The 26,931-nt window shown below is 41.0% G+C and overlaps 1 protein-coding gene across 1 annotated transcript in view; it reads left to right on the top strand.

Moving 5' to 3' along the window:
* tmod2 (tropomodulin 2) overlaps window positions 1-26,931 on the top strand; it is a 74,374-nt gene that overhangs the window by 23,757 nt on the left and 23,686 nt on the right. The window contains exons 2-3 of the mRNA XM_067971443.1: window positions 3,759-3,958; window positions 6,789-6,945. Of these exons, the coding sequence (XP_067827544.1) occupies window positions 3,833-3,958; window positions 6,789-6,945 (283 nt within the window). The 5' untranslated portion in view covers window positions 3,759-3,832. The remainder of the gene's footprint in view (window positions 1-3,758; window positions 3,959-6,788; window positions 6,946-26,931) is intronic.

The raw sequence follows: 26,931 nt of genomic DNA, 5'->3' as shown, positions 1-26,931 counted from the left end.
AATTGTGAAAGCTCATAGTCTTAGTTTTAATAGTTCACCATTGTGCTATTTTATTGAGTTTCGTTATTCCCCACATCAGTTTCAAGGCTGGTTATGTGGTCATTTGGGTTCATTTTTGGTTATTGGCATCAAGTCAAACTGCAAAGAGGAATCTAATTTGCAGTCTCTCTCATACTAGCTACCTGACACATTTATGCTTCAAGTACTAAATGGATGCATAGCTTAAATCGGGGATGTCTAACATTTTGGAGTCTGGTGCCAGATACTTATCAAAATCAGAGTGGGCTGCGTGATTACCCAGAAATGCAAGCCTTGTTACACAAAAGTTCAAACCTTCAATTGAAAGACTCCCACAGACACAAAAAATTGAAATACCCCCATACGCAAAAAAAATGCAACCCCAGTGCACAATGCTAAACTGCTCATGCACAAAAACCAACTCCCACACACAAACACAGACTGCCCTTTCCGAAAAGTGAGATCCCTGCACAAATTTCCACGCTCCAATACACACAATTTAAGTCCTCACGCCGTCCTCTTCGCCTCTTCTCTTCATAACCTCCCCCCCTCACTTTCAACCTTTTACCCTACCTCCTTTAATCCTTTCTCTTATTCTTCCTCTCCTCTTCCTCCAAAGCTTAAAAACCAGCAAGCTTCGGCCTCAACTCTAAGTTTTCTGAACGGAAGGATGTATTGTTGCAAGAATGTTGTCCCTGTTTGACCAATCCTCCAGAACCTGGAAGTTTGAAGGGCTGCAGCTGATGTGTAATTGAAAGGGCTTTGCATGCTTAATGTGAGAAGTGGTGGGGGCCAGATGACAGGAGCTTGTGCGCGAGATTTGGCCATAGGGCCACGTGTTGGATATCAACAATGTAATGCAGTGTCGACTGTGCATACTGTTAAACAATTTTCTCTGTACCTGTGATATGTAGCCGTTTAAGTGCAATGAAATCGGCCAATCTCAAATTCAAGCTTTTTTCCCCCTTCCTGTCCTTTCCCAAAAAATTGTACCAGTCATTTCTTTTGTGGGATGTTGGCATTTAAGTTGTGCCTATATCTGAACTTACCACTTAGTGCTCGACCTTCCAGTCTTCATATTTTAGGTCCTGGTTACTTTGCTTTATCCACTTCATCGCTAACTTTTACGTGGGGCTGTACAGCAGGTGTAGGGTGAACATGCTGTACTCTAATCTTGTACAGTACTGTTTAATATTTAACTTGATCTTGTAACTTTTTGAAACTGAATTCTGCTATTCTGCTGGTTGGTAATGGAAACTAATGCACACAGATTAAGGATCAGTCACTTGCAACTTGTTGACCTCCGGTATTTGCTGGTTTTCAAATAGTTTAAACTTTAGTTGTGCTGGAACTTCTGCATAACTGTTGTGCGGAAATGCAAGTCTGAGTACAGAGTTCCAGCGTTACTATATGAAGTATAATTACAATAATGGATATAATTTTGTTTATCAAATACAATGTTAGAATGGCCATTGAGTAGCTTTGTTCAGGAAGTCTACATAATTTACAAGTAGCGCTGAATTAATGCCATCTGTCTGTGAATCCATTGTATTTGCTTTTTAGGTACTGTACTACTAGAAAGTAAAAATTAGTTTAAAATCCACCAAACCCTATCTTTTTGTGCCTTGGGCCAGAATAGGTCCAAAATCTTTGAACGGCTGTTTTTTTCAAACTAGGGAAATGTGAATTGAACTAGGAAACGATCAAAGCCGCATAAAAAGGAGATAGTAACAAAGCTTCAAACCTGATGTGAACACCAAAACCTTGTTAAATGAAATAATTTAAAATCTTTGATCATGTGAGTTGGCAGAAAGGCTTGTGGTTGTAAGACTAATACATTGTAAATGTTTGGCAGTAAACCTGATCAAGACTTGAGGCTTCCTCTGAACCTTCTGATAAATGAAATTGCTCGAAAGGATCATTTTAATATAGTGTACATGTTTGCATGAAAATGACATCATTATGTAAAGATGGTGCAATTATTTTTATACCAGTATATAATTATGTAAACAATGGGCCAGATTTTGCTGTGAGCGGCGAACGAATGGTTGTTCTGACAAAGTGAGGGATGTTTCATGCCTTCAGGGCTGAGTGAATCTAGTTTTGAATTTGTAACTAAGAGATGTACTGAAGTTCTTCATAGACTGTATATGCAATCACTTTGGAGATTGTTCGACTTGCTAAATAAGAATAGGAATTGTCTTGTGTCTGAGATAAATGTTGAAAAGCACTGTATATAATTTCTGTTCCAATTATGATAAACCAATTATGGTAAACCAATGCCTGTAACTCAGCTAACTCAACTTTCTGGCTTGGCTCATTATCCAAATAGTTGTTTAATCCTGTTGTAGTCTATCTCTCCAGTTAGAGCAATACCATGACATCCACTACCTTCCCAGGAGTTCTTGCTGTTTTTCAATACGGACTAATCAGTCAGGTTGGTTCATGAAACTTCATATAATGTACTGTTAGTGAAGTTCTGGTATTGATGAAATCTAATTTTGATCACCTTTTAAATAAAGCATGAGTATCCCTGCCTGTTTATTACTGAACATGCAGTGTTTGTATATATTTGAATTATTTGCATGTCTAAATGTAACTTAGGACTGAAGTGTTCAGCAAAGAGCTCTAACAGTAAGAAGTAGGTGCAAAATGAAAATAGTTTTGATTTTTGTACAGTTAGGCATAGAGAGGGATGGTAGTAAGGTATTCAATTCTTTTTTCAAAGTGAAATAGCTTACCCCCTTTTTTCTTATGTCCTCTACCAAAAAAAAATATTTTTGAGGCAGCACTGTTAAATAATACCCAAACTTGTATTCACTTGTAACCTGTAGCATGACCCTTTTTTGTTTGGTGGGGAGAGAGAAGGTGAAGAGAGTTGGCTATGGTGTGTGATATCATGTAATGGCAGATACCAGGGTGCTGGGGTTGGGTAGCATAAAGATTTAATTATTTGTAGGCTATGCCTTGTTCAATGTTGCAGTATTAAAGTACTGGCAGTTCTTCAATTTCTAACTAATTGTGAGATTAAATTAACACTCTACACAAACCTTTTAAAGAGGCTCTTTTGGAGCCAGATTGTTAATTTGACTTTCCTGTTTGACAGAGCTATGAAACATGAAGTTTCATATTTTGGATGGGAAAATAAGTTTACCACCCTATTCTGACATTACCATAAATTGACAGTAACCAGTTCCACAATCACTAGACTTTTCAATAAAAGCAATACATTAGAAAGTCAAATATAATGGAACTTTATAATTCACACTTTGAATAGTGCCATGGGATCCTCTACATCCACCTGAGGGGACAGACGGGGCCTCAGTTTAACATCTCATCTGAAAGACAGCAACTCACAGCGCAGCATTCCCTCAATACTGCTCTGAAGTATCAGCCTAGATTATGTATTCAAGTCTGAGGTAGGGCTTGAACCTACGACCTTTTGGCTGGGAGGAGAAAATGCTACCAGAGTCGAAGCTGACACCTGAGGCTTCATATTGCTAACTACATAATCATTCGGGTTGTGTAACTTGACATTATCTGATAAGTAGATACAATGCTATCTGCTTGTTCTTTAATTTTCTTCAAATTATCATATGTTTGGTAAAATGTTGGCATTTCGTTTAGCCTTGCTACGGATTTATATTTCATAAACCTGAATCCTCTTTTCCAGCATCAGAATGTGTTCTGGGAAAGGTTTGCACTGGTGTAAAATATTTATTTGTACTTTTCTTCGGCAGAAAGCTACACGTCTGGTTAAGGATTGAATTGTTGAGAGATTGCCACGGAATAAAGTGACACTGTTGCTGAAGAGATGGCGCTGCCATTCAAAAAGGACCTGGAGAAGTACAGGGATATTGATGAGGATGAGCTGCTTGACAAACTGAGCGAGGAGGAATTGAAACAGCTGGAAAATGCCCTCGAGGAGCTGGATCCAGAGGTGGGGGTTGAAATTTTTGATCACTTTTTCAGAGATATTGTAGTGTGTTTGGACTTGGTGCCTCCAAAAAAAAATTATAGCTATTTAACATGTGTTTCTGGAAAAGTTAATGTGAAGCAGGTGGTAATCATCTGAGACTGGTTAATAGAAATATTTAGAAACATAGAAAATAGGAGCAAGAGTAGGCCATTCAGCCCTACGGGCCTGCTCCGCCATTCAAAATGATCATGGCTGATCGTCTAACTCAGTACCCTGTTCCCGCTTTTTCCCCTTATCCCTTGATCCCTTTAGCATTAAGAAATATATCTATCTCCTCCTTGAATATATCTAATGACTTGGCCTCCACTGCCGTCTGTGGTAGAGAATTCCACAGGGTTACCACCCTCTGAGTGAAGAAAGTTCTCCTCATCTCGGTTCTAAATGGCATACCCCAGTATCCTGAGACTGTGACCCTTGTTTCTGGACTCCCCAGCCATCGGGAACATCCTCCCTGCATCTAGTCTGTCTAGTCCGTTAGAATTTTATGTTTCGATGAGATCACCCCTCATTCTTCTAAACTTGAGTGAATACAGGCCTAGTCGACCCAATCTCTCATACGTCAGTCCTTCCATCCCAGGAATTAGTCTGGTAAACCTCCGTTGCACTCCCTCCATGGTAAGAACATTCTTCCTCAGATAAGGAGGCCAAAACTGCATACAATACTCCACATGTGGTCTCACCAAGGCTCTGTATAACTGCAGTAAGACATCCCTGCTCCTGTATTCAAATCCTCTTGCACTGAAGGCCAACGTGTACCATTCGCTTTCCTAACTGCTTGCTGCACCTGAATGCTCGCTTTGTGACTGGTGTACAAGGACACCCAGGTCTCGTTAATTCATAATTCTTTTTACAAGTTTTTATTAAGATACAAATCTATGTTAAACTATTGGATGATGCTCTAAGCAACTTTAAACTCTGCACTGGAAGCACATTATCACCTATACATTGTGCTGTTATGTAAAATGAGCTTGAATTGTTACATGGGAGCACCATATAAATATTCCTAACACTCCTTTCCTACTCTACCATTTTCTAACCCTCCTACCACCCCAAGGTTGCTTTCTTCCCCTTAAATCTGTGATTTTTGGCATTTTCCCACAGCAACATAACTGTGATCAACAATTCAGCGACATGGAAGATTGAACTAGTGTTCCTCCCTTCACCACCCAGCAATTACAATGATGCTGCACTTAATTGCACAAAAGTATTGTGCTGCTAGAAATGAAATTATATGATCATCTTACATGAGCTACAGTCTTAACTTGGTTGGTTATGATTTTGTAGTGATACATAGAACGATCTTGTCCCATGCATCTGCCGATGTGTCGGAGATTTGGTGCAAGTTAATGCTCAGTCTTTCAAAACTCTAGATCTTAATTAAATCTTGCAGATTGTGGATGAGATCCAATTTTTTTTTAGTTTGAGGTTTGTACATTTAAATTTGGCCATTTTCCCAAAATCTGCTCTGAGCAATCTCTTCTTGCAAATGTTCAATTTAGAAACACGCACATGCCTCTGCTCTTGTTCATTTCACCAGTTTTGAGGGGCTTTTGTATGTAGTGGGATGGAGTTAGAGGAACAGGGAGGGGAGGAAAAGTCTCGAATTTCATGCACTACAGGCCCTGAAACGTTTGGGCACCGAAGTTAAACCAATGCTGGAGTGATGGAGATTAGTGAAGTACACTGCATATTGTATAACATGCAAGGAAAAAATTAAGTTTTTTTTAAGAAAAAAAACTTCTTTTGTTCATGAGGGAAAATATAATTAGTAGAAATTCAATGTATTCCACCTATGGTGCTTGGGGATGGTGTTACAGATAAATAATGTTATGGGGAGATGGGGAAAAATGGCACATATGCATTTTAACTTTCAACAACAATTTGCTTTTACATAGCACCTTTAGCAAAATAGACGTGCGATGGCACTCCTTGAAACGACGTTGGTTCACTAAAGCTTGATTCCTTTCTCAGTATAGTGGTGATGTCTATTAGGCAAACTGTGGACAACTTCAATAATCAATAGACTAAGCTTAATTGGGAGTGGTACAAATGTAGAAATGGGTCTCGTTCTGATTTCGCCCCCCCCCCAACCCCCCAAAAAAAACTGGACCTGGCAAACAATTTCAAACTTTGTGTGTCTGTAAATAGTGTGTAAGTATATGTATGTGTATATTTATATTGTAAACATTCTTATTACTCTGCTACAGAACTTGGAATTCTAGCTCTTTCTGCATGTCTCTGATTTCTGGAGACTGTCATAATGCAAATAGCCATTTCTCATTTCTCATTTCTCCTTTTTCCTCCTTCTCTTCCTCTTCCCCCACCCCCCAAAAAAAAATAAAACCTTCATTCACTTGTATCCTCATCAGTTCATTAAGATTTGGATATCTGCACTGTAACATTGATACACACGCTTTAAAATAAGGTTGATATGCTAATCATTGTGGCGGGCAAGGAAGAAAAAAGAAAGGCAGAACCAGGCTCATTTCTACATTTGTACCATTTGCATCTTGTGGCATTGATCATATTGTTCTAATCTCCAGGTGTTCAGGGGAAGCTGCATGGTTTTTAACATCCTGAATTTAAGCTATTTTCATATTCTGTATCATTATTTCTACAAGTTAATGTATATTTAGCAAGATGGTTGGCGTTAATCGTGGTATTTCTAAAGCTTGAGACTTTTTTGAAAAGTATAACAGCTTTTTTTTTGTTTGTGTGTGTCTACACGTCAAAATGGTGTTTGCTGTATTCTATTCAGGCTTCTAAAATAGTGTTTTCTTCGCTGTCTTAGAATGCACTCCTGCCAGCAGGCTTTCGTCAGAAGGACCATACTGTCAAAACCCCAACAGGCCCCTTTGATAGAGATCGGCTTCTCACATTCTTAGAGAAGGAGGCCTTGGAGTATAAGGACAGGGAGGATGTTGTGCCTTTCACAGGGGAGAAAAAAGGTACTGTAATAGCTTTACTTGGGGCCGCAGGCTCTCATTATTCTCTTGCATGTTTCTGTCTTTGGGGAGGGAGTTAACAAATGGTGAATTCGAAATCTACCTCAGTTTTCTGTCTTCGACTTGTAAATTAGGCAAAAGCAGAGAAATGAAACCACATGCAAATACATAGCAGTTTTATTACTGCTGACTTATAAATATATTTTTTTAAAATTGTGCATTCATTATGACACTGTTCAGCATTTCATTTCAAAAATATCAAACTTCATTGGGTTATTTTTAATGTCAAAGTTCAGCATATTTGTAGCTGAAAATTCTTATATTTAATATGAACATTGTGTATAATTTAAATGTTAAAATTTCTTGACATTATTAAAGTAGTCTTCTAAGGTTCATTACTTCCAATGGTATGCAATTCATTATGAATAGAAAAGGTTGCCCTCCATTTTAGATGAGAGTTTCTATGTTAATGCAGTGTAAACATGGTGTTTAGACCATGGAATGGCAAACATTTGGTTTTTATTAAGGCATTTACCAGTCAAAGAAATCCCCTAAAGTAGGAGCAATCTGAAGTTTGATTACAGGAAGGGTAAAATCATCTAGAAACATTTTGCGTTAATGGGAATTGCTGCTAATATGCAAAGATTCAGTTACATTGTAATAAAATCCACATGAGAGGGGTTGAAACATTCCTGCCATGCATCAGCAATGCTAATTACAGTATTTAAATGTGTTGTAACTGAGGAGAAGCAGATTTTTTTAATAGCATAATGGGACTTAGTGTGGTTACCATCTTTTTTTCCTGTTGACGAGAAGTGTTAGTACTAGTTGGAGGCATGTATTTAGCTCTGAGATGAGTTTGCGCAGAAGTAACTTTAACCCCATTAGGAGAATGCTTGAAGTGGGGAAATGCCAAAACATAGCTATTAAATGCACACTTAATGCTCTCATGCATCTCCTATTCCAAATAATTTTTCTTGACTGTTTCATTGCACTGGCATTTCCAACCAGTAACAGTGCCAAATTAAGTATTTTCCTCAGTTTTGAGTACTGAGAGTAAGCTTCCCATGGCAATAACCAGTTCTTTTTTGCGAGTTTGTAAACAAGTCTACAGTGCGTAGTTTTTAAAGATAGCCTCACGATCCCAAAAGTGGCAAGTAAAATTTCCTAAACATGTTAAAATTCAAAATCTTCCTCATTACAAAGCTGCTGGGATGATTGGATCCAGGTTCCTGTCTTTGTTGTTTTTTGAGTGCTTTCTTTTAAGAACATAATTAATATAATCTGACAAGAATGGAGAGTCCCCAAACTTGAGATTAAAGGCATGTTTTTACTGAACAACAATTTATCAAAAGTCTATATTTGTATAATGTTAGACTCCTGAAATGAGAAGTATGTGTATAGCTACACGTTGTTGTGATTTGTAGGTGCAAGTTTTTACAATGTTTTGGGTTTTTTTCTGCTGATTATTTTTTTATTAACCTGCATCTAAACATGAGTTTTAAGACCACTTGGATCACTTTTTTACTTGCACATGTCTTGCCCGATTTGAAGAATATAAATAACACCTTTTAAAAATACTTTTCTACCGACCAGCATACAAGGATGCCACAATTCTGTAATTGTATAAAATATTATTTGAATACGTGGTTATACTTTGTATCTTCCCCCCACCAAACCAAGTTCCAGTAATCATGATAATGGGCCTATAAAGAGCTTTGGGTGGAAGTCTTGTAACTTTTTGTGCCCAGCACGTTAGTACCATTTATTTATTGTAATGACTGTTCTTGCATTTTCTTAAGCTTTCATGGATGTTTTACTGATGAATTCAACCCTTTCAGGTCTGAAGATAGGGATCGAATGAAACTTAAAAAGCTATTAAATGAAAGCTTTTTTCCCCCCGAAAACATGGCACTTGACTGAGTAGATCTCATTCCAGTGGATGCCTTGAAGACTTCCATTTGGGACGATCTTCTGAAACAATGTCCTGTACCATACAAAGCATCCCGTAGTTCTGTTCCTTCTGTTTTTATTGGTCAGATTGCATCTGTCATGAGAACTACCTAAAATCCAGTGGTGGTTCCTTCAAAGTTCTGCATAAATTCAAAAAATGCTTATGTTGCAAGCAACCAAGCCTACTTGCTTTTGGAGCCTTCTCTTGACCATCATTATACTTTGTGTAAGGCGTACTCAAATTTCTGGAATCTGAAGGTATTGTAACAGACTTGTGTAATAAAAAAAAATGTTGTTGAAGCATTAAATTAATTGTCATTATTGTGCCTCTGACATCTGAGGTAGAATTGTACACTATTATCTATGGCATACTAGTATGCCCAACCTGGTAAATGATCTCTCCTAAAGTGTGCACACCACACAAGGTTAATGCATAGTTCAGCTGCAGCTAGTTGTACTGCAGCTTATCAGAGTCTTGTTATCCATGACAGTTAATTCCCATGTTTGAGAAAGATAATTGCTAAGATAGCAGAGCTTAGACAAAATAAAAGACCTGATACCCAGCTGCACAAATGGAGCCTTGTGGCTGACCTAGTAAGGCTTCAAAATTCTTAATCATACAGCCTCCCAGACCAAAAATTTCTAAGCTCTAACATTGGGCATAGTTGGTACTGTCAGAGAGGTTATGTTGATTTCACTTTCTATGTAGAAGAGACTCCTCACTGATAGATATGTCAGGAATGTGAGTCTTAATAAATTTGCCTTTACTGGAGGTGAAATGTGCATTATAGAGTTAGGTATTGAATACTACAGTCCTGTTGTAAACCTTGCCTTTTTAGATTGCAACTAGCAAGTGGTTTTAACCTGTTGTCAATCATGGAGTCCTACACATGATTAAATATTGACCAATTGTCCATCCATCCCAATGCCATCATTATATGATGTGATGGACTGGGGTGGACAAATGTAAGGAATCTTACAACACCAGGTTATAGTCCAACAATTTTATTTTAAAATCACAAGCTTTCGGAGATTATCCCCTTCGTCAGGTGAATGAGTGGAAGGTTCTCAAATCGCATATCTTATATTAGGCTGGGACAGCATCACACCAATCAAAAGGTGTCGTTGTTCAAACAGGCCAATCACGGAGAACAGCACGTCCCAGTACACTGGATATACACTGTCAATTACACAGACAGAAAGAAAGAGACCCAAATGGCAGAGAGAGAGAGAGAGAATATTAAAACACATAACTTTTTTTTTCCCTTTTTGCTGGTGGGGTAACGTGTAGCGTGACATGAACCCAAGATCCCGGTTGAGGCCGTCCTCATGGGTGCGGAACTTGGCTATCAATTTCTGCTCGACGTAACCAACAGAGTACCCTTCGTCGTCCAGTACTTCCCCGGAGCGGAGAAACTACACCATGTTCTCCACAGCCTTCAACATGTCATCGATGACGACGAACACCTCGCTAAGGCCATCCCCACGCCTCCACTACTCGCCTTCAAACAGCCACCCAACCTCAAACAGACCATCGTTCGCAGCAAATTACCCAGCTTTCAGGAGAACAGCGTCCACGACACCACACAACCCTGCCACGGCAACCTCTGCAAGACATGCCAGATCATCGACACGGATACCACCATCACACGAGAGGACACCACCCACCAGGTACATGGTTCATACTCCTGTGACTCGGCCAACGTTGTCTACCTCATACGTTGCAGGAAAGGATGACCCGGAGCATGGTACATTGGCGAGACCGTGCAGACACTGCGACAACGGATGAACGGACACCGCGCAACAATCGCCAGACAGGAGGGTTCCCTCCCAGTCGGGGAACACTTTAGCAGTCAAGGACATTCAGCCACCGATCTTCGGGTCAGCGTTCTCCAAGGCGGCCTTCGAGACACACGACAACGCAAAATCGTCGAGCAGAAGTTGGTAACCAAGTTCCGCACCCATGAGGACGGCCTCAACCGGGATCTTGGGTTCATGTCACGCTACATGTAACCCCACCAGCAAAAAGGGGGAAAAAAAAGTTGTGTTTTAATATTCTCTCTCTCTCTCTCTCTCTCTCTCTCTCTCTCTGCCATTTGGGTCTCTTTCTTTCTGTCTGTGTAATTGACACAATGTATATCCAGTGTACTGGGACGTGCTGTTCTCTGTGACTGGCCTGTTTGAACAACAACGACACCTTTTGATTGGTGTGATGCTGTCCCAGCCTAATATAAGATATGCGATTTGAGAACCTTCCACTCATTCACCTGACGAAGGGGATAATCTCCGAAAGCTTGCGATTTTAAAATAAAATTGTTGGACTATAACCTGGTGTTGTAAGATTCCTTACATCATTATGAGGCCAAGTATAACTAAAGGTCTGAACTCCCCTCATGTACTTAATGAATTGACAAAACTATTTTATTCCCCCTGAAATCCAGTCAAATTACACTATAAGTTTCTCTGCAGAGATAGTTATCTAATACCAGTGTAATTCAGTACTGGAAAAGCACTTCAGGATTTGCAAACTCTCAGGTAAAGACTTTGAAATTCTAGACTCAATGGGGTATAACGTTTACCAAATTTTCATTGCAGGTTTCCAGTTGTGCTGGGGAAACTGCATCATCAAATAAAACGGTCAAAAGGGCCTGCAGTGCTGTTCTAACTTCTGTGACAACAGTTCACAGAAATAGTGTCGCTTATGGCAAAATACTGCTGGGCAACTGATGTTGGCAACACAGTCCAGATTGCCATTTGTAGTATCCAAACAGTCCATGCTTGACAGTATATTTGAACTGCCGATTATTCTGAACACAAATAACTTATTGTAGAATAGATGCCCAGTAATTCAATGTGTGGAATTTATTTCCCATTATCTATACTGCTTTTCAGTTGGGTATGTAACTGATTCCTTCTCTAGTGTAAGATGTGAAATGTAACTGGATGGGGCTTCCTTTTGTGTAATGTGCATTATGTTAATCAGAATTGTATTGCCTTTTTAGAAAGCAATTGTGATCTGCAGAAGAGAAATAAAATTATATTTAAATATTGGTTTGGATGTCCTTACGAATAAAACCTGAACTATGGCCTCTTGGGTAGAGAAAGCAAGAATGCATAGGAATATATTTGATGGAAAAATAAAATTTATATTAGTCACTATGAAAGTTACTATCCCTGGCGTTAATCCACATTAGATAATGTCACAAGGACCATTCCAGAATCGTTGCAGCTAGCAATGCAGCATATTAATGAACATACGTAGGGTACTACAGTAATCATGGGTGAAATTAATCTGCATATAGACTGGCCAAACCAAATTAGCAATAATACTGTGGAGGATGAATTCCTGGAGTGTGTCCGAGATTTTTTTTAGATCGGTACGTTGCGGAGCCAACCAGGGAACAGGCTATCCTAGATTGGGTGTTGTGCAATGAGAAGGGGTTAATTAATAATCTTGTTGTGCGGGGTCCTTTAGGGAAGAGTGACCATAACATGATAGAATTCTTCATTAAGATGGGAAGTGAAGTAGGCCAACCTGAAACTCGGGTTCTAAATCTAAACAAAGGAAACTACGAAGGTATGAGGAGTGAGTTGGCTATGATAGATTGGCAAGCTTCTTTAAAAGGCATAACGGTGGATAGGCAATGGCTAACATTTAAGGAACGAATGCATGAATTGCAACAGTTATACATTCCTTTCTGGCGCAAAAACACAAAAGGAAATGCGGCCCAACCATGGCTAATGTAAGAAATTAAAGATAGTATTAGATCCAAAGAGGAGTCATATAAAGTTGCCAGAAAAAGTAGCAAGCCTGAGGATTGGGATCAGTTTAGAATTCAGCAAAAAAGGACCAAGAGATTGATTTAAGAGGGGAAATATAGAGTGTGAGAGTAAACTTGCAAGGAACATAAGTGTAAAAGCTTCTACAAGTATGTAAAAAGAAAAAGATTAATGAAGACAGATATAGGTCCCTTACAGTCAGAAACGGGAGAATTTATAACGGGGAACAAGGAAATGGCAGAGCAATTAAACAAATACTTTGGTTCTGACTTTGCGGAAGAGGACGCAAATAACTTCTAGGAAATGCAAGGGAACCAAGGGTCTAGTGAGAATGAGGAATTAAAGGAAATTAGAATTCGTAAAAAAAAAGTGCTGGAGAAATTAATGGGACTGAAAGCCGATAAATCCCCAGGGCCTGATAATTTGCATCCCAGAATACTAAGAGGTAGCCATGGAAATAGTGGATGCATTAGTTGTCGTCTTCCAAAATTCTATTGATTATGGAACAGTTCCTGCAGATTGGAGGGTGGCAAATGTAACCCCACTTTTTTTTTTAAAAAGGAGAGAAAACAGGGAACGACTATCAGTAGTAGGGAAAATGCTAGAGTCTATTATAAAGGATGTGATAACAGGACACTTAAAAAATATCAATGGGATTAGACAAAGTCAACATGGATTTATGAAAGGGAAATCATGTTTGACAAACCTACTGGAGTTTTTTGAGGATGTAACTGGTAGAATAGATAAGGGAGAACCAGTGGATGTGTATTTGGATTTTAAGAAGGCCTTCAATAAAGTCCCACATAAGAGGTTAGTGTGCAAAATTAAAGCATATGGGATTGGCAGTAATATACTGGCATGGATTGAAAATTAGTTAACAGACAGGAAACAGAGTAGGAATAAATGGGTCTTTTTTAGGGTGGCAGGTGTTGACTAGTGGGGTACTGCAGGCATCAGTGCTTGGGCCCCAGCTATTCACTATATATCAATGATTTGGATGAGGGAACCAAATGTAATATTTCCAAGTTTGCTGATGACACAAAACTAGATGGGATCGTGAGTTGTGAGGAGGATGCAAAGAGACTTCAAGGTGATATAGACCAGTTGAGTGAGTGGGCAAGTACGTGGATAAATGTGAAGTTATCCACTTCGGAAGGAAAAACAGAAAGGCAGAGTATTATTTAAATGATAGATTGGGGAATGTTGATGTACAAAGGGACCTGGGCATACTTGTACTCCAGTCACTGAAAGCAAACATGCAGGTGCAGCGAGCAGTTAGGAAGGCAAATGGTATGTTGTCCTTCATTGCAAGAGGATTTGAGTACAGGAGCAAGGATGTCTTACTGCAGTTATACAGGGCCTTGGTGAGATCACACCTGGAGTATTGTGTGCAGTTTTGGTCTCCTTACCTAAGGATATACTTGCCCTAGTGGGAGTGCAGCGAAGGTTCACCAGACTGATTCCTGGGATGGCCAGACTGTCGTATGAGGAGAGATTGGGTCGACTCGGCCTGTATTCACTTGAGTTTAGAAGAATGAGAGGGGATCTCATTGAAACGTATAAAATTCTGACAGGGCTGGACAGACTGGATGCAGGGAGGATATTTTCCCTGGCTTTGGGGGGTTTTCCAGAATGAGGGGTCACAGTCTCTGGATATGGGGTAAGACATTTAGGACTGTGATGAGAAATGTCTTCACTGAGGGTGGTGAACCTGTGGTATTCTCTGCCACAGAAGACTGTGGAGGCCAAGTCACTGAATATATTTAAGGAGGAACTAGATAGATTTCTAGACACAAGGCGTCAAAGGGTATGGGGGAAGCGAACGGGAATATGGTATTGAGATAGATAATCAGCCATGATCATGTTGAATGGTGGAGCAGGCTCGAATGGCCTACTCCTGCTCTTGTTTTCTATATTTCTATATTTTAACATACTACATTATCTAATGCACCTATTTTTATAAACCTACAGTAACCGAATGTTGCCTTCTTTAAATGATTAATTTTGACTTGTACCTTAGTGCTTTCCATGTTGTACTGTTTCGTTCAATTTTGTTCCAAGAAAATGGGTTTGAACTCGATATTTTGTGCAGCCATTACCATAATTGCGTACAAAGCTTGTTCTCTATTCACATTTTGCTGCATTCTTGCATTCAGGACTTTGTGCAGTTCACCAAGGTACAAATAGCTGGATTCAATATGTTCAAAATTGGCATTCACTAAGATTAAATTTTCAGAGATGGGTTGAGGGTTGGAAAGTGTTGAGTACCAAACAAATGATCTGAAAGGAAATTTTTATGGTGAAAAGGGAATGAAGTAGGAAACTAGATTGTGAATGTTAACTGCAATACTTGCATACCAGATAAGTCCAGTACTACCCCAAATTATGTACATATGGATGTATTTATCGGAACATTGGAGCAGGAGTAGGCCTTTCAGCCCCTCTAGCCTGTTCTGCCATTCAATCAGATCATGGCTGATCTGTACCTCAACTACATTACTTGCCTTAGTTCCATAATCCCTTGATACTGATTATTTAACAAAAATCTATCTATTTCAGTCTTGAAAATTTCAATTGTCCCAGCATCAGCCTTTTGGGGGAGCAAATTCCAGATTTCCACTACCTATTGTGAGAAGAAGTGCTTCCTGATTTCACTCCTAAATGGCCTCGTTCTAATTTTCAGATTGCACCCCCTTGTGCTGGATTCCCCCACCAGAGGAAATAGTTTCTCGGTATCTACCCTATTGAATCCCTTAATGTTGAAAACCTCAGTTAAATCGCCGCTCAACCTTCTAAAGAAACAAAAGGCAAGTTTATGCAACTTGCCCTCATGATTCGACCCTTTAAACAAACTAGTTTAATACTGTTAAAACTAGCTTGTCCAGGTATCATTCTGGTGAATCTGGGCTGTACCCTTTCCAAGGCCAGTTTTTCTTTTTCTGAGATTTGGTGCCCAAATCTGAATGCAGTACTCCAGATGGGATCTGACCAACTGAAGCATCACATCCTCACTTTTGAATTCCAAACTCCTTGAAATAAAGCCTAACATACCATTAGCCTTTTTGATTACTTTTTGTACCTGTGCACTAGCTTTTAATGATTTGTGTACATGGACACCTAAATCCCTTTGCTCCTCCACAGCTCCTAGTGTCTCACCATTAAGAAAATATTTTGAGTTGTCTTTCTCAGATCCAAAGTGGATGACCTCACACTTCTCCACATTGAACTCCATCTGCCATAGTTTTGCCCATTCACTTAGTCTGTCTATGTCCCTTTGTAACTTGCTGCTCCCATCTACACAACTTACTGTGCCTCCTAACTTCGTGTCATCTGCAAACTTGACATTCCTTCATCTGAGTCATTAGTATCTATATGGTGAAAAGCAGTGGAGTGACATTTGAATTTTCCAATCCAAAGGCACAGTTTCTGAATCTAGAGCACTTTGGAAAATTGAATGATGCATCTGTGATTTCCTCATCTATTTCTTTTAATACCCTAGGGTGGAAACATTAAGCCCTAGAGATTTTTCTTCATTTCCAAATTTAAAATTGATATTAAATCCACTAAGTAACTCCCCTTGATGTATTTTTAGGTTTCCTTGTACCATGGTATTTTGTCCTCTTCCTCCACCATGAAAACAGATACAATCATCTAACAAATCTGCTATTTTCTTATTATCCATTATAGTCTCGCCTGTATCCATCTTTAATGGGTCCACATTCCCCTTTACCACTCTCTCAATATATTTATAAAAACTTTTGCTGTTGGCTTTAGTAGACAGTGGTTCAGTATGGAATCTTCGCCCTTCTTTACCTCTCCCCTTCTTCCCTAGCTTCCTTAACCCAGGCCATCTTAACACAGGGAAATGTAGAACAGAATAGGGATTGAACCTCAAACGCCTTAACGTACGTGGTTCAGTACCACTATCCACTGAAGTACTGAAGAAACTCCTGAAGCATGAAGTATAATTTCAACTTGCCTTGCTTATTTCTTAATATGCTAATAGACATCCTGCTGATTAGGACTGGTGTAGCTATTAACTGGTTCACATACTAATTGCTTTTTTTCTGGCTGATTGTTGTGTCTATACTAGATAATCTGGCACTTTCTTACTGGGTTCAGCATTAAGGGTGCAGTAAAACTTCATTTGGTATACATTTGCTGCCATGACAATAGTATTCTTTAGAAATTTTTGATAAGAATTTTGACAGATGAATTAAATATAAATTAGAAAATTGCAAAGATGCATTGGACAGTCTCCGCACCCCCCACCCCGGTCTTATAAGTGATGTTGTAGAATTAGGTGGTTACAAGGGTACATAACGACCAGATTATTTAGCTTTATCAGACATTTTATTTTTCCCTTCTGTTTTCAACTTGGCTCAGTCATAGCACTCCTATGAGTCAGAAGACCACGGGTTAAAGCCCTAATCCAGGGACTTGAGCATGTAATTTAAACAGAACTTCAGTGCAGTACTGAGCGAATCATGCATTGTTGGAGGTGCTCTCTTTTGGAGGAGATGTTAAACCTGATCAAGTGGATGTAAAAGATTCCATGGTACTATTCAAAGAAGTGCAGGTGGTGGAAGGAGGGGGCTTCTCCTAGTGTCCCGGCCAACATTTCAAATTTCAAACACCATTCATTTTATTACTGTTTGTGGGACACTACTGTTCATGGGACCCTGCAATGTGTAAATTAGCTGCAACATATACCTACGTAACAAGTGACTACACTTCAAAATTATTCATTGGCTGTGAAGTACCCATCCACCACCCTAAACATTCACTCCCTTCACCACCGGCGCACTGTGGCTGCAGTGTACCATCCACAGGATGCACTGCAGCAACTCGCCAAGGCTTCTTTGACAGCACCTCCCAAACCCGCAACCTCTACCACCTAGAAGGACAAGAGCAGCAGGCACATGGGAACAACACCACCTGCACGTTCCCCTCCAAGTCACACACCATCCCGACTTGGAAATATATCGCCGTTCCTTCATCGTCGCTGGTTCAAAATCCTGGAACTTCCTTCCTAACAGCACTGTGGGAGAACCGTCACCACACGGACTGCAGCGGTTCAAGAAGGCGGCTCGCCACCACCTTCTCAAGGGCAATAAATGCTGGCCTTGCCAGCGACGCCCACATCCCATGAACAAATAAAAAAAAAAGTACCTTGAGATGTCCTGAAGACATGAAAGACGTGTTATAAAGGCAAGTTCTTTCTTTCTAATTATGCGTCTGACACTTGCTCAAGGACGGTTCCTTGGCACCAAGACATTCTGGTCAGTACTGTTGCACTAGATGGTGCCTTGATCTATTAGACCACTGGGGCAGCTAGCTAAAACCTAGTTCATAAGAGAAATTCAGATTAGAAGATCCATCCAGAAGGAAAGAACTAGCGTCTCCATTTCAGCAACTTACTCTGTTTTTACCTGCAGTGCCCTATGCAGAGACTGTCCCAAGTATTGGTTATTTTTTCTGACATTCCAAATTTGCATATCAAAAATTTGAGCCTATGCCTTCCTGCTATAGCTTATCTTGCAGTAGTCTGGATGTCACTTTTCTATTTTCCATTTAATAGCTTATATATCTATTACAAGATACCCTTTGTAGCTCTTTTTAATAGTTAGAAAAACTGCAGTTTCTCCAGTGTTCTTTCATAGCCCATTAAAACGCAAATTGTATGGAATAATTCTTCTAGCTCATTTATTTCATAGGACTGTTAAGGATTTAATGATTAGCAAATGTCTAATTTTTGAGTTAAGTATTGTAACTATAGAAGACATGGATGATTTATCTGTGCTGTTTTGAAAACTGGCTTTAAATGGTGCTTGTGAATCTTTTCTAATTCATTTAATTTAGGAGTAGGCCATTCAGCCCCTCGAGCCTGTACCGCCATTCAATTAGATCATGGCTGATCAGTATCTTAACTCCATCTACCCACTGGAATGTAAGCTGGAATATCTAGCAATCTCTCCTCTGTTCTTCCTGACCTACAGTAGTTAATTAATTGGAAAGGGCATGTTTTTTCTTCCAGTATCAGTTCTGCATCTATTTTCTCTCTCTGCGTGAAACAAGGGTAACCGGAGATTGTATTATGCAGAAGAAATCATCTAATAGACCCTCCCTGAATTACAGAAATTTAGTTGCATGTACTAAATAAAGGAACATGTCATGCATGCAGTATCTGTTTAGAATGGTGCTGTTTGGCTTGGTCACATTTATATTCTAGTGCTTTTTCTTTTGCATGGATTATGATGATGCTGCATGGACGGTTAAATATCCCCCTTGTGTTGCATTTAAATTTACTGTTTGATTAAAAGTAGCCTTTGTTTTGGAAACCTTGGCATGCCTGTGCTATTTCTCTACATGCTGTCTTGTCCTTTTTTTGCTGGGTTTCTGTATTTTGCTAACCAGTGCTCTCTGCTGCTCATCCTAATGCCAACCACAGGAGCAGCAGCTGCTACTGCCTCAGGTGAGACTTCCCTCAGTTGAAAGATTTTGTTTCTGATCATTTATTTCTCCCCTTGCGCCCCCCCACCCCTACTTATCACCACCTTTTTCTTGTTAGAATGTGACACCACTACCAACTCATGATTGCTTTTAGCTGTCCATTTTAATGTCCAAGGGTTAAACTTCAGTTATTGGTAATATAGTTGAGCTTAAACAGAAAACACATACATCACTAATTTTCTTAAATCGCACCATAAAAAATTTCTGTAACTACTTTTTTTTGTTTTAAATGAAGTAAAAATTACCTTGTTTGTGGAACTAGTTTGGAGGCATTGGCTGAGTCTGACATTGCAATTGAGCTGAATTGGCACATAGAGTTGGTGAGGTACTGATTTTTTTTCAAAAAATATACTTTATTCATAAAATTTGCAGCAGTACATACAATACAGTTGTCATATCACATTCCAAACGTACACAATATAGATTATGCAATTTGCAGGTTACATCAACTACAGTTCAATGAAACACATGTGACATAATTACAGTTCATGACACTCTAGGGTGCCTCATTGCATCACAATCAATACAGGTGATTCATTACAGATTTATTACGGGTACATTACGTCAATTTGAGTTTTACATTCTGCCCGAGGGGGTTTTTCCCTGATTGCAGCCCCTCGGTATACAATGGCAGGAAGGCTCTAAACGGTTGCCTTTCCCCACAGAGCCTTTGCGGCGGCCGCACCCATCCTCAGTGCGTCCCTAAGCACGTAGTCCTGGACCTTGGAATGTGCCAGTCTGCAACACTTGGTCGAAGACAGCTCCTTGCACTGGAAGACCAGCAAGTTTCGGGCAGACCAAAGGGCGTCTTTCACCGAGTTGATGGTCTTCCAGCAGCAGTTGATGTCCGTCTCAGTGTGCGTCCCCGGGAACAGCCCATAGAACACAGAATCCTGTGTTACGGAACTGCTCGGGACGAACCTGGACAGATACCACTGCATCTCTCTCCAGACCACCTTTGCAAAGGCACATTCCAGAAGGAGATGGCTGACGGTCTCGTCTCCAGTGCATCTTCCTCGGGGACAGCACGCGGTGGCACTGAGAGTCCGGGAGTGCATGAAGGATCTGACTGGAAGGGCCCTTCTAACCACCAGCCAAGCTAGGTCTTGGTGCTTGTTTGAAAGCTCTGGCGATGAGGCGTTCTGCCAAATAACATTGACAGTCTGCTCGGGGAACCAACTGACAGGATCCACCATCTCCTTTTCCCTCAGGGTCTCGAGGACGTTACGTGCGGACCACTTGCTGATTGCCTTGTGGTCAAAGGTGTTTTTCTGCACAAACTTTTCCACGAAGGACAGGTGGGGCGGAACGGTCCAACTGGACGGAGCGTTCCATGGCAGTGTGGCCAGGCCCATCCTTCTCAACACCGGGGACAGGTAGAACCTCAGCACGTAGTGACACTTTGTGTTTGCGTACCGAGAGCCTATGCACAGCTTGATGCAGCTGCACACAAAAGTGGCCATCAGGATGAGGGCCACGTTGGGCACGCCTTTCCCCCCTTTCTCCGGAGATTTGTACATCGTGACCCTGCGGACACGGTCCATTTTTGATCTCCAGACAAAGTGGAAGATGGCTCGAGTGACTGTCGCGGCGCACGAGCGAGGTATGGGCCAGACCTGCGCCACGTACAGCAACACCGAGAGCACCTCGCACCTGATGACCAGGTTCTTGCCCACGATCGAGAGAGATAGTCGATCCCACAGTCCCAGTTTCTGCTTAACCTTGGAAATACGCTCCTCCCGGTTTTTGGTGCACGCCCCAGCCCCCCCGAACCAGATCCCCAGCGCCTTCAGGTTATCCGACCTGACGGTGAAGGGGACAAAGGATCAGTCAGTTCAGTTGCCAAAGAACATGGCCTCGCTCTTGCTACGATTTACCCTGGCCCCCGAGGCCAGTTTGAACTGGTCGCAGATGTGAGGTACTGATAATGGTATAGGGAAGTTCCCTGAATGATTCTATCTGTTTTTATTTTCCTGTCTTGCCCCATCCCCTACCATCTTTTTCACCATTTTTGTCTGTGGGTTGTTCAGAGTGTGGTATTTTATCTGATTAATTGTTAGCATTATCAATAGTCTGGATCTAATTTTACTGCCTCATTTACCCTTAACATACTCAATGGCCTAAACCAAGCTAGAATGGGAAAATTATTCAACAGTCCCATATGTTTGTAGTTAGAATGCTGATGGGATTTGGCATGAAATTTGTCTTGTGTCATCAACATAATATGCTAGTGATTTGAAACCACTCTTACTATACTTGCAGCTTGAAATTTAATATTGGGATATAGGGCCGATGCTTTCAGCAAGTTTTTTGTATCTTAATGTAATGTAGCCTAATAAAATTTGAAAAGAATGCTAAGTTGGCTGTCTGCAATAGTTATTCTGCACTGCAGGCAGAAAGCAGTATTTTCAGCATGGCCTTTGAGTATTTGCCTCTCTGGTATTGGTTTTGTAGGTACAATATTAGAACTTTTGACTAGGAAACCTGAGTTTGAATCCTGATCTTAGCTGATGGTCATGGTTGAGATTCTTTGAGGGCCAGTGTCACTGGTTTGACTAGGTTGCCTGTTGGAATGGGGATATCGGGAAAGACAGAAGGGAGAATACTCCCTATGTGCCTCTATTTCTACACCTTGCTATTAAATTGATGGTGTGACTAGTTCTTACCAAATGCTGGAGGGAAAATTGAGGTATTGTACTAAAATTCCTTGTACACATTTTATAACTTTCAAATATTTAAGGAGTTTAGGACTATTGCATTACAGCACAAAGACTTCAGACTAATTGGTTTGTAATACAGTCTTTATAAGTTGAGTGCTTAAAGATTTTAAAATCCAGATATTTAATTAAACTTTGTAAGATTAGTTAGATTCTGAATGTGGTAAATCAAAGAACAGTAAAATTTTGAGTCTAGCCAAGGATTTATAGATTACAAATAAGCATTGTGTCTTTATAATAAAGCTCAATCTAAAAGTTAGTGACAATGTCATCAACTAAGCAAGTACCTAATTTACCAACAAATTCAAGGTCTGGATTATGTTAATAATGAGCACCAGTTTTCAATGCATTTCACTGTTGTGCCCCCTATCCCCGTACAGGTTGGAACTATTTTGCTTATCCTTTCTGTAACATAAATGTCACTGTGAAGACTTCCAGCTTCCAGAAATATTAGCAAAGAAAGTAGTAATATTCTGTTTGTTGGTAGTATTCTGCTAAATTAGTAATACTCCTTGACGCACAGCACAGTATTTGGCTATTTTCTGGAGATCGTTAAAATGAAAATGTATAATGTACAACAATTGAGAAAAAAATCTACAAAATTAGCTTAAACTAGATTTTAACCAGACTATTAAACAGAATGCAAAAGGCTGAATTCTCAGTTGAGAGAACCAGTTTCAATCCCAGCTATAACTGATGCTTGTATTTGTGTGTTTGCAGGAGTGGGGGGAGGAAGAGATAAAATATAGTTAGTCTTACCCTAATCAGCTATGGGAGAGGGAAAAGATAATATTTTGGAGCAATGTTCAAATATTTGAGCTGATCGGAGTTGCAGTATTGATGTCTGGATTATGTCTATAGATTGACCTTAATGTTGAATGGCGTGTATGTGAAAGGTTTGCATTCCACAGAATGTGGTCTGCATTTTCTGGATTTCTTTTTCTTTTACAAATATGATCACATTTTACCAGGTAATATTTAATCAATTTATTTGTTGAAACTGTGCATACCTGCAAAAGTAAAAACCGGTATAGAGTCATAGAAGTTTACAACATGGAAACAGGCCCTTCGGCCCAACATGTCCATGTCGCCCAGTTTATACCACTAAGCTAGTCCCAATTCCCTGCACTTGGCCCATATCCCTCTATACCCATCTTACCCATGTAACTGTCCAACTGCTTTTTAAAAGACAAAATTGTACCCGCCTCTACTACTGCCTCTGGCAGCTCGTTCCAGACACTCACCACCCTTTGAGTGAAAAAATTGCCCCTCTGGACCCTTTTGTATCTCTCCCCTCTCACCTTAAATCTATGTCCCCTCATTATAGACTCCCCTACCTTTGGGAAAAGATTTTGACTATCTACCTTATCTATGCCCCTCATTATTTTATAGACTTCTATAAGATCACCCCTAAACCTCCTACTCTCCAGGGAAAAAAGTCCCAGTCTATCTAACCTTTCCCTATAAGTCAAACCATCAAGTCCCGGTAGCATCCTAGTAAATCTTTTCTGCACTCTTTCTAGTTTAATAATATCCTTTCTATAATAGGGTGACCAGAACTGTACACAGTATTCCAAGTGTGGCCTAACTAATGTCTTGTACAACTTCAACAAAACATCCCAACTCCTGTATTCAGTGTTCTGACCAATGAAACCAAGCATACCGAATGCCTTTTTCACCACCCTATCCACCTGTGACTCCACTTTCAAGGAGCTATGAACCTGTACTCCCAGATCTCTTTGTTCTATAACTCTCCCCAACGCCCTACCATTAACGGAGTAGGTCCTGGCCCGATTCGATCTACCAAAATGCATCACCTCACATTTATCTAAATTAAACTCCATCTGCCATTCATCGGCCCACTGGCCCAATTTATCAAGATCCCGTTGCAATCCTAGATAACCTTCTTCACTGTCCACAATGCCACCAATCTTGGTGTCATCTGCAAACTTACTAACCATGCCTCCTAAATTCTCATCCAAATCATTAATATAAATAACAAATAACAGACCCAGCACCGATCCCTGAGGCACACCGCTGGTCACAGGCCTCCAGTTTGAAAAACAACCCTCTACAACCACCCTCTGTCTTCTGTCGTCAATCCAATTTTGTATCCAATTGGCTACCTCACCTTGGATCCCGTGAGATTTAACCTTATGTAACAACCTACCATGCGGTACCTTGTCAAAGGCTTTGCTAAAGTCCATGTAGACCATGTCTACTGCACAGCCCTCATCTATCTTCTTGGTTACCCCTTCAAAAAACTCAATCAAATTCGTGAGACATGATTTTCCTCTCAAAACCATGCTGACTGTTTCCAATCAGTCCCTGCCTCTCCAAATGCCTGTAGATCCTGTCTCTCAGAATACCCTCTAACAACTTACCCACTACAGATGTCAGGCTCACCGGTCTGTAGTTCCCAGGCTTTTCCCTGCCGCCCTTTTTAAACAAAGGCATAACATTTGCTACCCTCCAATCTTCAGGCACCTCACCTCTAGCTGTCGATAATTCAAAAATCTCTGCTAGAGGACCCGTAATTTCCTCCCTAACCTCCCATAACGTCCTGGGATACATTTCATCAGGTCCCGGAGATTTATCTACCTTGATGCGTGTTAAGATGTCCAGCACCTCCCTCTCTGTAATATGTACACTCCTCAAGACATCACTATTTATTTCCCCAAGTTCCCTAACATCCATGCCTTTCTCAACCGTAAATACCGATGTGAAATATTCATTCAGGATCTCACCCATCTCTTGTGGTTCCGCACTTAGATGACCTTGTTGATCCTTAAGAGGCCCTACTCTCTCCCTAGTTACTCTTTTGCCCTTTATGTATTTGTAGAAGCTCTTTGGGTTCTCCTTTGCCTTATCTACCAAAGCAATCTCATGTCCCCTTTTTGCCCTCCTGATTTCTCTCTTAACTCTACTCCGGCAATCTCTATACTCTTCAAGGGATCCACTTGATCCCAGCTGCCTATGCATGTCATATGCCTCCTTCTTCTTTTTGACTAGGGCCTCAATCTCCCGAGTCATCCAAGGTTCCCTACTTCTACCAGCCTTGCCCTTCACTTTATAAGGAATGTGCTTACCCTGAATCCTGGTTAACACACTTTTGAAAGCCTCCCACTTACCAGACGTCCATTTGCCTGCCAACAGACTCTCCCAATCAACTTCTGAAAGTTCCTGTCTAATACCATCAAAATTGGCCTTTCCCCAATTTAGAATTTTAACTTTTGGGCCAGATCTATCATTCTCCATAGCTATCTTAAAACTAATGGAATTATGATCACTGGTCCCAAAGTGATCCCTCACTAACACTTCTGTCACCTGCCCTTCCTTATTTCCCAAGAGGAGGTCAAGTTTTGCCCCCTCTCTAGTCAGGCCATCCACATACTGAATGAGAAATTCCTCCTGAATACACTCAACAAATTTCTCTCCATCCAAGCCCCTAATGCTATGGCTGTCCCAGTCAATGTTGGGAAAGTTAAAGTCCCCTACAATTACCATCCTATTTTTCTTGCAGCTGTCTGTAATCTCCTTACATATTTGCTCCTCAATTTCCCGTTGACTATTTGGGGGTCTGTAGTACAATCCTATCAAAGTGATCTCTCCCATCTTATTTTTCAGTTCTACCCATATAGACTCAGTGGGCGATCCCTCGGATATATCCCCTCTCACTACTGCCATGATGTTCTCCCTAATCAAGAACGCAACTCCCCCTCCTCTCTTACCTCCTGCTCTATCTTTCCTATAGCATCTGTACCCTGGAACATTGAGCTGCCAGTCCTGCCCCTCCCTTAGCCATGTTTCAGTAATAGCTATAACATCCCAGTTCCATGTACCCATCCATGCCCTGAGTTCATCTGCCTTGCCCATCAGACTTCTTGCATTGAAATAAATGCAGTTTAATCTAGACTTCCCTTGGTCTTTGCCCTGCTTTCTCAGACCATCTGTCCGGTCATGTTTTGTACACTCTCCCTTACTGCCTTTTGTTTCTGTCACCACTTTACTTCCCACTGACTTCCTGCATCGGTTCCCATCCCCCTGTCACATTAGTTTAAACCCTCCCCAACAGCACTAGCAAACACTCCCCCTAGGACATTGGTTCCAGTCCTGCCCAGATGCAGACCGTCCAATTTGTACTGGTCCCACCTCTCCCAGAACCAGTTCCAATGACCCAGGAATTTGAATCCCTCCCTCTTGCACCATTTCTCAAGCCACGTGTTCATCCAAGCTATCCTGTCATTCCTACTCTGACTAGCCCGTGGCACTGGTAGCAATCCTGAGATTACTACCTTTGAGGTCCTACTTTTTAGTTTAACTCCTAACTCCCTAAATTCAGCTTGTAGGACCTCATCCTGTTTTTTACCTATATCGTTGGTACCTATATGCACCACGACAACTGGCTGTTCACCCTCCCCCTCCAGAATGTCCTGCAGCCGCTCTGACATCCCTGACCCTTGCACCAGGGAGGCAACATACCATCCTGGAGTCTCGGTTGCGTCCGCAGAAACGCCTGTCTATTCCCCTTACAATCGAGTCCCCTATCACTATAGCTCTGCCACTCTTTTTCCTGCCCTCCTGTGCAGCAGAGCCAGCCATGGTGCCATGAAGCTGGCCGCTGTCACCTTCCCCTGGTGAGCCATCTCCCCCAACAGCATCCAAAACGGTATACCTGTTTGAGAGGGGGATGGCCACAGGGGACCCCTGCACTACCTGCCTGCACCTCTTACTCTGCCTGGTGGTCACCCATTCATTTCCTGCCTGTACTCCCTTTACCTGCGGTGTGACCAACTCACTAAACGTGCTATCCACGAGTTTCTCTGCATCGCGGATGCTCCACAGTGAATCCACCCGCAGCTCCAGCTCCGAGATACGATCGGTCAGTAGCTGCAGGTGGACACACTTCCTGCACACATGGTCGGCAGGGACACTGGCAGTGTCCATGACTTCCCACATCTTGCAGGAGGGGCATATCACGGGTGCGAGGTCTGCTGCCATGACTTGCCTTAGCTTAGTTATCCCT

The sequence above is a fragment of the Heptranchias perlo genome, chromosome 34 (assembly GCF_035084215.1).
Source record: "Heptranchias perlo isolate sHepPer1 chromosome 34, sHepPer1.hap1, whole genome shotgun sequence".
NCBI classification, from domain to species: domain Eukaryota; kingdom Metazoa; phylum Chordata; class Chondrichthyes; order Hexanchiformes; family Hexanchidae; genus Heptranchias; species Heptranchias perlo.
This window is presented reverse-complemented; position numbering and strand designations above follow the sequence as displayed.